Below are 11,662 nucleotides of genomic sequence, written 5' to 3'. Positions count from 1 at the left end.
CCGGCCCGCTAAATTCAATCGTCCGCTCTACAAACCTCTGCGTGCTCGAGAGGCTGGGCCCCCACAGGGACACAGCCTGGCCCTGCCGTCTGGAAGCTGGAGTCCAGGAGAAGTGTGTTGGGGAACCAGATATGGAACAGCCCACTGCAGAGATGCCTGCAGCTTTCTTAAGGTCCCCTGGGTATAACAACAACAACAACAACAACAACAACAACAACAACAACAAAGTAATGATAATATTAGGTCTTTAACTTCTACCTTAGGACATGGTTACACAGTAAAATGTGGGCTTCTTGTCTCCTTTTTGCCGAGTAGGAAACGAGTTTGGGAAGGTTAGGTGAGTTTCCGAGGTCACAGCGCTAGTAAGTAGAGGAGCCAAGGGCCACGCTCCGTCTGGCTCCACGCCCTGTGCCCTGACCCGTTGCAGGCCCGAAGTTAGCCAGTTGAGGTCCTCGAACCCCGGGCCACAGGCGGGCGCAGCGGCCCGCAGCTCCAGTGACCCCGACTGATTTGATTGGGATTCGCGTGCCCGCCGCGGTCCGGAATGGGGTCTCTGCCCCTCCCCGGGGCGGTGGTCTGGTGACGTCACTGCCGCTTTAAGACCCCCGCCTCCTCCCCTGACCGCACACTCGGCGGCTCCTAAGAATCCAGGGCGGCTTCTTTGCAGGTGAGCCTGGGGCGAGTGCGCGCATTGGAGGGGAAGAGGCTGACTCCTCGAGGAGTGGGGTGCAGCGGGCGCGGTGGCATGGGTGGGGGTGCGTGTAGAGAACTTGGACTGATCTGGTGGCGGCCACCGGGTCTCAGCCCCTGCCCGCGGATCTGCACCGAAGCCGCGGGAATGATCTGGTCCTTATGCAGCCCCGGAAGGGTTAAACGCCCCTCCCCCTCCCCCGGGACAAAGGCACCGAAACCCGGGCGCCCCTCCCCCACCTGCGCTCCTCTCTGGGGCGGGGCTCCCCTCCCCCTCCCGTACCGGTGCCGACCCTGCTGCTCCCGCCGCCATTAAACCCTCCCCACAGCGCGCCTCCCAGGCTGGGGGCCTGGTGACCCTTCCGCGGGCAGGACTCAGAAGAGAACTAGGGGTCGAGAGCGGCAGCGGGCGCCCTCGGACCAAGCCGAGTCTGTAGTGTGCGGAAAGAGAGTGGGTCGAGGGCAGCAGTAGGGTCTCTGAGGGGAGAGGTGTCGGGTGCCTGGGCCGGCGTGGCCCCTGCGCCAGCCGGGCCAGAGGCCTGGGGGGCAGACAGCAGGCTTGGGAAGGGCGCCGCCTGGGCCGCCCCGTCCGATCTCCCGCGAGGTCCTTAGCGCGGCCGGGTACGTCCGGGGATGAGCGATGCGAGTGAGGAGTGGAGGATCTGTCCTCTGGTCACACCGCTGGGACCGGTGCTATGTTTAGGTCCAAACTGTCCTCGGGAACTTTGGGTAACGAGAGCCAGAACAGATCCCTGAACAGAAGTGAACCCCCAGCCACAGCACAAAGTGGGATGTGAGGGGGGCCAGCGCTGCAGTAGAGGAGTTGGCTCACTGAACAGACTCCGAGGATTTCAGGTCGTTTTAGGGAAGTTGAGTCCTGAGACGATGGCATTTGATGCAGGAACGCACAACAAAATGCCCGTGACCTTGGATTTTTGCTCATGCAGCCCACAGGGGAGGGCGGAAGAGCGCGACCCAGGGAGGCTGCCGGAACCTGGGGAAGAAGGCTTTGGATGAGAGGGGGCTGTTTGTGTTTCAAGTCTCCGGCCCCCCTGCAGTGTGACTGGGCCTGGCCTGGGCCAGGCAGGGGCTGGGAAGGCCAGGGAGGGTGGGTCACCTGGGACGCAAACATGACCACCTGCCTGGGGGCATAGAACCAGGTTGGAGGGAGGAGTTCCTACACTGCTATTGGGTGGTTGGAAGAAGCTTGGTCTCTAATCTTGATGTTGAAACTGACAGGTTTTGAGCCTGAAACTCATGGCCAGCACCAACCCCCCATCTGTGTGCCCCAAGCAAACTGCCTGGAAATTGCCCTCTTTTTTTTTTTTTTTTTTTTTTGCTACTACTTTGCTGTCTAATAAAATGTACGAAAAGTGGTTGGGGCCGTGGACTAGCATTGGTGTGGCCTTTGTGTCTCATTTGCCCCCTAAACAGCCAGGACTGCGATGCTTCCTTATTTACTCTTGTAAGTCAATGGCAGTCACAAAGCTGGGCGGGGAATTAATACTAAAGCATTAAGTGTTTGTTATGCCCATGAGAAAATGAGGCTCACAGAGTGTGCCTTGCCCCTGGTCTACTGATTCCCAGAGTTCAGGCTCCTGGTGGCCACAGCATGCGGCATGAGGACTTAGCACTCACTGGGTCTGGACCTGCCTGTCCTAACATCAGTCTCCTCTGTCCCCGAGTGCAGCCCCGCTCAGCCTCAACCTTGCCATGGCTTCGGCTGGTCTGCAAATCCTGGGCATCGTCCTGACTCTGCTTGGCTGGGTGAATGCTCTGGTGTCCTGCGCCCTGCCCCTGTGGAAGGTGACCGCCTTCATCGGCAACAGCATCGTGGTGGCCCAGGTGGTGTGGGAGGGGCTGTGGATGTCCTGCGTGGTGCAGAGCACCGGCCAGATGCAGTGCAAGGTGTACGACTCGCTGCTGGCGCTGCCCCAGGACCTGCAGGCTGCCCGCGCCCTCTGCGTCATCGCCCTCCTGTTGGCTCTGCTCGGGCTGCTGGTCTACCTCGCGGGAGCCAAGTGTACCACCTGCGTGGAGGACAAGGACTCGAAGGCCCGTCTGGTGCTTGTCTCTGGGATCATCTTTGTCATCTCAGGGGTCCTGACCCTTATCCCTGTCTGCTGGACGGCCCACACCATCATCCGGGACTTCTACAACCCCCTGGTGGCAGAGGCCCAAAAGCGGGAGCTGGGGGCCTCCCTCTACCTGGGCTGGGCCGCCTCTGGCCTTTTATTGCTGGGTGGGGGGCTGCTGTGCTGCACCTGCCCCTCTGGGGGGTCCCGGGGCTCAAACCATTATATGGCCCGATACTCAGCGTCTGCCGCCCATGCCATGTCTCAGGGTCCCTCTGAATATCCCACTAAGAATTATGTCTAATTTTGGTAGGGCATGGGGGCTCCCTTGACAGTGGAGTCTAACCCTCTGAGATGGAGACCTGGAAACCCTGATCCATTCTGCTCTTGGGGTTGTTTTTGTATCTTTTTCTTTTTCCTTTTCGGGGCAGTGGTATTTTTAAAATTCATTTGGTAAACCTAGCCAAGAAACTCAATCTCTCTTGGGCTCTGCTGCTGGTGTTTCTCACCTTTGGATGATGGAGCCAAGGAAGTGATGCTTCACCGTTTCTGGATCTTTCTCCACCCTGGATGTCCCTATTTCGGAAGCCAACCTGCAGCTGTGGGCCAGTGTGAAGGCTGCCGTTCAGATGCTCTCAGCCTGTCCCCAAGAGTCCCTCCTTAGGGGTCAGGCCTCTGGAACTCCCAGGTGATAAGTTACCAAAGAACCGCCCACCTCCAAGTATTCCGACCTCTGGCTCCTCTACCCTGAGTCCCGCCCCAGCTGGGCTGTAGACCCCAGACCCCCTCGCTCACCTTCAGCCCTTGCACGCTTCTGCCATGGCTTCCCCACCCCCCCCAAACACACTCACCAGTTTTTGCTAAATAAAGCGAATCTTATTTTGTTGCTTGCCTTGGTGTTGCTGGGGGGGCTGCTGAGTGCCAGCCTGACTGACAGGGAGGAGGTGGGCACAAGCGGCTCATGTCTCTTACCCTTGTGCAAGTGAAGCTCCCTGCCGGACAGGTCCTGGAGCGGGCCCTGGACTGACTCCCAGGAAACACAAACCTGGTCTTCCCTGACCACAGACCAGAAGCCAAGGTACAAATGCTGTTTATTCCCGACTGGCAGGTAGGGTAGAGGGTGGGGTGATGGGCTGGACCTCTGGATGCAGGTGGTGGCCGGCCGGAGGGGACCCATTCCAGGGCAGGGATCCCCTCATTTTGGAACGAGGAGCTGCTGCCCTTTGGGTGAGGGCCAGGCTCCTGGGATGGGGGTGGCCTCAGAGGAAGAGGAGGGACAGCCTAGGTCATGGACCACAGAAGAGAGCAATTTGTCTGGGGCTGAAAGGGGGGGTTGGGGGTAGGCTTTTCAGCTCTGGCTCTGCCTGGCAGGTGGAAAGGGAAGAAACTGTGAGGACCCCCCCAATGAAGAGGGTCTGGACTCAGGCCAGCAGGCCCTAGCTCTGGAGCCAGGCCTGACTGAAGCCTCTGGGAAGCAAGTTTCACCCAGGGGAGGGGTTGACATTTGGGGGCATGGGTTACCGCAGGGCATCCAGCTCAAGGTCAAAACTCTGAGCATCAGCTTCCGAGGGCACTTTCTGCCTCATACATAGTCCCTCTTGTCCAGCCCAGAGGCACCTGAGCGGGAGGGGATGGAGTAACCCAGCCTGGGTCCCCGGGGCCGGTCGATCTGGGGTGGGGGGCACGTGCAGCAGAGGAGCCCCCCACCCAGCATGAGCAGGGCAGCAGCAGCCCAGCCTATGTAGAGGGAGGCCCCCAGCTCCCGCTTGAGGGCCTCGGCCACCAGGGGGTTGTAGAAGTCCTGGATGATCGCATGCGCAGTCCAGCAGACAGGGATGAGCACCAGGATGCCCGAGAGGAGGAGGAGGGCCCCTGCGGTGAGCACGATGCGGGCCTTGGCACCTTCGTCCTCCACGCAGGTGGTGCACTGGGCCCCCGTGACGGCCACCAGCAGCCCGAGCAGAGCCAACAGGAGGGCGATGACGCAGAGGGCGCGGGCAGCCTGCAGGTCCTGGGGCAGCGCCAGCAGCGAGTCGTACACCTTGCACTGCATCTGGCCCGTGCTCTGCACCACGCAGGACATCCACAGCCCCTCCCACACCACCTGGGCCACCACGATGCTGTTGCCGATGAAGGCGGTCACCTTCCACAGGGGCAGGGCGCAGGACACCAGGGTGCCCAGCCAGCCCAGCACGGCCAGGGTCATGCCCAGGAGCTCAAGGCCAGCCGATGCCATCCGTCCCCTCAGGTCTTCTTAACCGTAGAGGGCCTGGCTGACTCACAGGGGTGCAGCAGGTGCTGCTGGGTGGGGGTCTCGGTGCCCAGCACTCGGGGAAGGCCAGGTCAGTCCTCACATCTGCGGGCCTCTTGTAAAGCACCGCTCTGAGCCGCTCACAGGTGTATCTCTGACCCCGATAAGCACAAGCCAGTCTCACAGTCCCGCTCAGCTGAGTAGCCGTGTCCCTTCGAAGGCCCCGTTGCCCATCAGGTGCCCAGCGCCTGCCGCTCCTGCCACCCTGCAGTCCCGTCCCGGCTGCCGCCCGTCAGACCCAGCCTGCACAGACCCTCCAGACCCACCTTCGGGCTGAGGAGAGCCTTGTCCCCCTGGCAAGCGCAGGTTCACACTGAGCAGCACACCCGCTGTGGGTGTCACCTGGGGACTCAGCCGGCTCCCCGAAGCAGGCGGGGTTTTGAGGCGGAGGCAGGGGAGGGGCAGCAAAGCTGAGCCAGGGGAAGACTGAGCTACCGGGAGAAGGCGGGGCGGGGCTGGGGAGCCTGGGAGGGGGGACCGCCACCAGGAGCCGGGGTGGAAAGAACATCCGGGCCGTGGGAACACAGGGACAAAGGAAAGGGGAGACTGAGGACCAGCTGGGAAGTAAGGAATGGGGGCGGGGGCATACAAGTAACAGGCTCCAATCGGCTGCCTCCCTGAGCCGCCTCCTCCCCCTGCCACCCCCTCCCCTTTGTCTTTGCCCTCTGCGACCCTATTTCATTTTCTGTGGCAAACACACCCAGATTCCCCCAGTATCGCACACCCTTAACCCCGCCCCTGTCCCCCTGCCCGCCAGGGACTTTCAGGAATCCGATCCGTCTCCAGTCTCAGCCCGGTGGCCCCGGCTGCTCCCAGGGGAGGGGCCCCGCCCGCACTGTTCCCCCGGCAACAGGTGCCTGGCGCCCAGCTCAGGTGGCATCGCCCAGGCAACGGCCTAGAAACCCCCCCCTTCTACCTCAGCTCAGGTGTGCCCCACCCCTGATACTGAAACTGAGGGCCGAGCCGAGCTGCTGAAGGTCTCTCGTGGCAGAGGATAAAGAGTCTGTTGTGGAAGTTGGGGAGGGGTATGCAGGGGTCTGTGGGGTAAAGGGGGGAAGAGTAGAGGAGACAGGAGCCCCAGGACCCAACTCTTTCCTGTGAGGAGTAAATGATCAGTCTGTCGGAGACACCACGGAGGAGGGCGGCAGGACAAAGTCCAGGTGAACCCTGCTCGCCGTCTCCAGGAATGACCCCCTCCTGAAGGCCTCCCACAGTGCCTGGGACCCCCCCTTGTGGGGGGCAGCCTGGGAGTCACAGACTACAGTTCAAACCCTAACCCCCACTAGAGACAGATTATAGAAGGTCAAGGTCCTTAACCTCCTTAGGACAAAGACCCCTGTGAGAAACCTCCTGGGACCCACAAACATGAGCCCTTAGTTTTGGGGGGTTGGTCACGAACTCCCGCAAGCCTCTTCCAGGGTGCTAGGGGCTCAGGGGAAAGGAACAGGGGTGGGGGGGCCACTGGTGAAAATTCCCTCCTTCACACCCTTTCCTGGGGGCTGGGAGGCCTCTCCGAGCTGGACTCACGTGAGACAGCCTCTCCCCTCCACACCTCCTCTAGTCTGCCCATGGGGAGGCATCCCTGGACTGCCGTGCAGGGGCCGGGGGCCGGGGGCGGAGGGGGGGGGTGAGGGAGGGTCTGGGGACCCAGTGCCTCTTCACCTGCTCAGTGGGGCTTCGTTTACAAAGGATTTTAACTTCAATGGATGCTTTGCTTCTGGGAATAGGTTTTAGCATTTTTTAGAAGAGAAGTTTATACTTTCATCAGTTTTGCAAAATGGTCAGTGACCAAAAAAACTTTTGAGAGCCCCTCCCCCTAAAATGGAGACTGAGGCCCGCGCCGAAGAGTGGGTCTGAAAGGTAGCCGCTGGCTAGCATTTCCTCCACACCCTTGCTCTCCCACAGGGCCCGCTTGGGGTGGGGGGCTCCTCCAGGGTTAGGGGCCGACCTGGTGGCCAGGGGACACAGTGTGCATAGGGGGGAGGGGCGGGCAAACGGCCAGAACCCCCTGCTGGCTGTGACCCGCCTCCCCAGGGGAATCAAGGGGCTGTCTGTCCAGCTCATCTCACCCCGGGGCCCTAGATTTCACAGGGTGGGCGGGGAGGGGGAGGGGTGGCTGGAAAGAAGGGGAGGGGGAGGGGAGGCTTTGAAGAGCAAATAGAGGCAAGCATTCGGGGCCTGAGGAATCCAGCCCCACAGGTTCAAGCAGGTGGCGGGAGGCTGCCGCAAGCCCAGGTGTTGGAGGGGCCCAGCAGCCCGCCCGGCGCCTCCCTCCCGGCGGCCCCAGCGAGGTCCTTCCTCTCTCTAGGCGCAGAGAAAGCCTCGGACTTAATGAGACTCGCTCACCCTGGTTTTCCCGGAGAGCCGGTCCGCCTGCAGTCAGGCCTGGCTCCAGGACCCCCGTCCCCCGCCCGCCAAGTTTCAAAAGCTCCTTTAAACCTCTGATGTTGTGACGGCGCTGATGGCGGGGGGAGGGGGGGCGTGGGGCGTGTGTGCACACACAGTGTCCCCCGTAGGTGGCACTGAGAACCCTAATTGTTTTAAATCCCAATTCTTCTCGGGCACGGCACGTCAACCCTCAAGCAAAGAGAAGCCCTGCTCAGAGGCTGAAGACACCCCCAGACCAATCAGACGGCGCCAGACCCTGGTTGGGGGCCCGGGGCAGCTTCAGCTGCCTCCCGCCTAAGTCTCCTCTCTCCCCTCCCCCCCAAGGCTTTCGGGGAGGTGAAAAGTGGGAGGATCCGTCCGAGAACTGGGAGGGGCCGCCAGAGGTGGTCGGAGATGAGCAGCGAGAACCATCCCGGGGGCACCCCGGCAGGAAGGCGCTCCCCACCCTCAGCCCTTGCTCAGGCCTGGTCTTGGGTCCCCAGGGCCACTCGACTCCGTTGGATCTGGGAACCAAAGGGTTAAAGTTGGGGCCCAGCAGGGACAGTAGCCGGGCCGGAATGCCATTGATATGGAGAGGTGGGGACTCCCTCGGCGCCGTTACCATCTCAAAGGCTCTTTAAGGCGTCCACGGTAACCCCACCGCCGTCGCCTCCTCCCGGGAAAGAGGCGGGGGAGGGAAAACCGCCCCAGTATACCCTTGTGGAGGGAAACTGAGGCACGAGGGTGTTCTCCCGCGCTCGCGGCTTCAGGAGGCGGTAGAACTGGACCCGATCAGTGTTCTCCCGCAGAGGGGCGGGGCGGGGCGGCTCAGGTGGGCGGAAGACACCCGGCCCCGGGTTAGATGGGGGAGGGGCAGGGGTGGCCCTACCTTCAATCCCAACCTGCACCAGGCTTTTGGAGGAAAGTGTGGCCCAAAGACTAAAAGGGGAAGGAAAGGTCAGAGCGCCATCCTGGTGCCGAGGAGGGAAGGGGGGATGGGTACGGGGGCTGTTCGGCCCCAATGGCAGCATCAGCCTCTGCTTCGGGGAGGTGACTTCGTTCGTGTTAAGGCCAGATCCGCTGGTCGCTGAACCAGAAAGGTGCAGATGAAGCCCAAGGTCCCATAGCCATTCTCGTTGGGTTACTACTCCCATTTTACAGACCCGGATACAAGCTGAGACGTATGGCTGGGAGGGGGCGAGCGGCAATGAGAACTTGGCCTCCTGTACTTGTGAGGAACAGGACAAGCCCGAAGGAGCCTAGACCCTGACTCCGAGGCCCAGCTCCTGGCCCAGATCACAGCGCTGGAGGCTGAGCCAGGCCTCCCCGTGCCTCTTTCCCCAAAGGCAGCACAGCACCCCACGCACTGCCCCCCACCACCTGCTGAGGTCCTCCCCGGTCTGCATCTGGATCTGATTATACTGGGAACCACCCTCCACCCGTGGCTGCACGTTCAGTGTCTGTCCCTGGTACAGAAGGCACAGTAGCTCACCACCTGCCGAGGGCAGCTTCACGGACTCAGGGCAGACCTCCCAGAGCTCCATGGACCAGTCACAACTGCAGTGAACTCTGGCCCGGGGTGGGGGTGGGGGAATTGGGTGTAAAAGGAAGGGAAAAGCCTGCCTTGCCAGCCTCCAGGGTCACTACAAGAATTTGCGAAGGCAGCGAGCACCCCACACACCCTGGGGACCAATGCAGGTGCTGACTTGGGAGAGTATTTTGTGAACAGCACCCGGTCAGACTCCACGGGCTGGGGGGCAATTAACTATTATCTGCCGTCACTGTGAGCCTTCATCTCGCAGCAGTTACCCGTCTGGAGCTTTGAGGGACGGGCTGCCCCTCACTGCTGTGTCTTAAGGAGGGGACATTCAGTCTTGTCCTTGCCATCTGATCCTCAGCAGAGAGGAGAGGAGAGCTCCAGGATATGAAGGGGGTGGAGAGAGCAAACCAGCAGGAATGGGAACTGGGCCAGAATTCAAGAAAAGGGAAAGGGAGTCATTATTATAAGGTACCAGTGCCTTTGGCTCCTGGCCTAGGACTCCAAGGGAAACCAAAGTTCAAGCCAGAAATAGGGTTTCAAATACAGTATAAGGGGAGCCGGGAAGAAAGCTGTGGAGGTGGGCGGGCCAGCCCCCCAGTGGGAGGACACCATCTGTGTGGATTACATGGTGGCCCCCAATACCATGTCCAGGTCTTAAGCCCTGGAACCTCTGAATTTGGCCTTATTTGAAAAAAAGGGTCTTGGGGCACCTGGGTGGCTCATTCAGTTGAGTATCCAACTTCAGCTCAGGTCGTGATCCATGATCTCAAGGTTGGCGAGTTTGAGCCCCGCATCAGGCTCTCTGCTGTCAAGGTGGTGCCTGCCTTGGATCCTCCGTCTCCCTCTCTCCTAACCTCCCTCCTACGCTCGCTCATGCGCACTCTCACTCTTGCGCTCTCTCTCAAAAGCAAATAAATATTAAAAAAAAAAAAGAAAAATTTGAAAAAAGGGTCTTGGGGCTGTCTGGGTGGCTCAGTCGGTTAAGTGTCCAACTCTTGATTTGGTTCTGGTCATGATCTCACAGTCCTGATTGAGCCCAATGTCGGGCTCTATGCTGACTGCACTGAGCCTGCTTGGGATTCTCTCCCTCAAAATAAATAAACTAAAAAAACAAAATAAAAGGCCTTTGCAGCTGTAGTTAAATTAAAATAAATTAAAAACCTCAAGATGAGAGCATTCTGTATTCAGGATGGGCCCTACATCCCATGATCCAATGACAGGTGCCATAAGAGAAAAAAAGGAAGATTTGAGACACAGACACAGGGCAAGGCCATGTGAAGACAGGAGCTGAGGCTGGAGGGATGTGGCCACAAGTCAAGGCCACACCAGGAGCCTGGAGAGGCAAGGAAGGATCCTCCCTTGGAGCCTTGAGAGGAGCACAGCCCTGCAATACCTTGATTTTGGACTTTAGGTAAATTCACCGGTTTGTGGTGACTTGCTAACGCAGTCACAGGCAATTCATGCACTCCCTTTCTTGCTAGTGGGTTTCAGGCTCTGGGGTCCCCCAAGGTCAAGTTGGTTTCCTGATACCACTCTCAAGCTGCTGTAGGAGAGCCCATTGAGATAGGGCATCTGCCTGGTTACCTGAGCCCAAGCCACCTGAGGAACAAAGGGACTTTATTCTGATGCCGGGAGGACATCGCAGAGTGGGGGTGGAGGCGGGGAGAATAGGGGCTTCCTTTCGTGACTCACCTTGGGAGCTTTCCTGCCCCTGGTGATGACCGAGCCCTCGCACGTGATACTGGGCTCCAGGGCCCAGTACGGGCCGTCCTTCAGGACCACTGCTACTCCGGTGCAGCCAGGCCTGCAGAAGCCTTGGATCTATTTCAGTCCAAAGTTTGACTCAATAGGAGAGTCCCTTAAGCATCAGACTTCAGCTCAGGTCATGATTTCACGGTTGGTGAGTTCAAGGTCCACATGGGGCTTGTGCGGACAGCTCAGAGCCTGGAGCCTGCTTCAGATTCTGTGTCTCCCTCTCTCTCTGCCCCTCCTCCTCATGCTCTGTCTCTCCAAAACAAATAATAAATGTAATTAAAAAACAAAAACAAAAAAACCAAAAAAAATTTTTTAAAAGAATGTTTGATTTAAGACGTGCAAGGCAGCAAGTTTCCCAGAAGCCACACACAGGCAGAGGGGCAGGCCTCTAGTGATGGCCACCAAACCCGTCATTTTATAAGGGAAAATGAGACACCTTGCATACCCAGTCTGAACGATGTAAAGTCTTGTTTTCATTTCCTCACGCCAAGGGCTGTGTCCCCCCATCCGCACAGGCTCCGACAAGCGGCCAGCTTCTCTGCACAAGGGATGAGTTACATTCTCAAATAACCAGGCAAGAGGCTTGCTGCAGGGCAGCAGGGGAAAATGGAATAAAGCCCCTATTCTTAAAACGAACTTATTTTTAGACTTGCCCTTCCCACCCCAAACCTGGCCCTCTCCTCTGACACTGCCTCGCTTCCCAGTCCAGGCTCTGACCGACCCTTTTGGAATCCGCAAGCGGGGACGGCGTGGAGAGCGTCCAGCCCCGGTGTCCAGCCTGGACGGCCTACTCACCCGCCCGCAGCCCCTCGAGGTCTACGGCCTCGCAAGGGCCGGGCCATCAGCAGGGAGGCGACAGGAAGAGGTACGGCGGCGGCGTCCGCGGCGGCGGCGGGGGGAAGGCGGGCAGCAGCCAGGGGGCGC

The 11,662-nt window shown here is 59.6% G+C and overlaps 2 protein-coding genes and 1 long non-coding RNA gene across 4 annotated transcripts; 1 reads left to right on the top strand and 2 right to left on the bottom strand.

Annotated features, from left to right (window-relative positions):
* The first annotated feature begins 2,388 nt into the window (after nt 1-2,388).
* On the top strand, nt 2,389-3,560 carry CLDN6 (claudin 6). The gene has a single exon (XM_029948922.1). It carries the CDS (start codon nt 2,404-2,406, stop codon nt 3,067-3,069), a length of 666 nt encoding a protein of 221 aa, XP_029804782.1. The 5' UTR covers nt 2,389-2,403; the 3' UTR covers nt 3,070-3,560.
* A 279-nt stretch (nt 3,561-3,839) lies between these two features.
* Nucleotides 3,840-5,712, bottom strand: CLDN9 (claudin 9). The gene is made up of 2 exons (XM_029948478.1): nt 5,343-5,712; nt 3,840-5,170 (listed from the first exon to the last, which is right to left on the bottom strand). Exon 2 carries the CDS (start codon nt 4,999-5,001, stop codon nt 4,348-4,350), a length of 654 nt encoding a protein of 217 aa, XP_029804338.1. The 5' UTR covers nt 5,002-5,170; nt 5,343-5,712; the 3' UTR covers nt 3,840-4,347.
* Nucleotides 5,713-10,950: 5,238 nt separating this feature from the next.
* LOC115299698 lies at nt 10,951-11,656 on the bottom strand. Of its 2 annotated transcripts, none has more exons than XR_003912289.1 (3): nt 11,534-11,656; nt 11,184-11,276; nt 10,951-10,988 (listed from the first exon to the last, which is right to left on the bottom strand). It is a non-coding gene; the product is annotated as an uncharacterized LOC115299698 (long non-coding RNA). The 2 variants fall into 2 exon arrangements; XR_003912290.1 differs by having other exon boundaries at nt 10,952-10,984.
* Between the last annotated feature and the right edge of the window lie 6 nt (nt 11,657-11,662).

Source organism: Suricata suricatta, chromosome 8 (assembly GCF_006229205.1).
Source record: "Suricata suricatta isolate VVHF042 chromosome 8, meerkat_22Aug2017_6uvM2_HiC, whole genome shotgun sequence".
NCBI classification, from domain to species: domain Eukaryota; kingdom Metazoa; phylum Chordata; class Mammalia; order Carnivora; family Herpestidae; genus Suricata; species Suricata suricatta.
Note: the sequence above shows the minus strand (reverse complement) of the source record. Positions and strands in the feature narration are given on the sequence as shown.

Coding starts and splice junctions, on each gene's coding strand:
- CLDN9 (XM_029948478.1), bottom strand. CDS start 5,001: ATGGCATCGGCTGGCCTTGAGCTCCTGGGCATGACCCTGGCCGTGCTG.
- CLDN6 (XM_029948922.1), top strand. CDS start 2,404: ATGGCTTCGGCTGGTCTGCAAATCCTGGGCATCGTCCTGACTCTGCTT.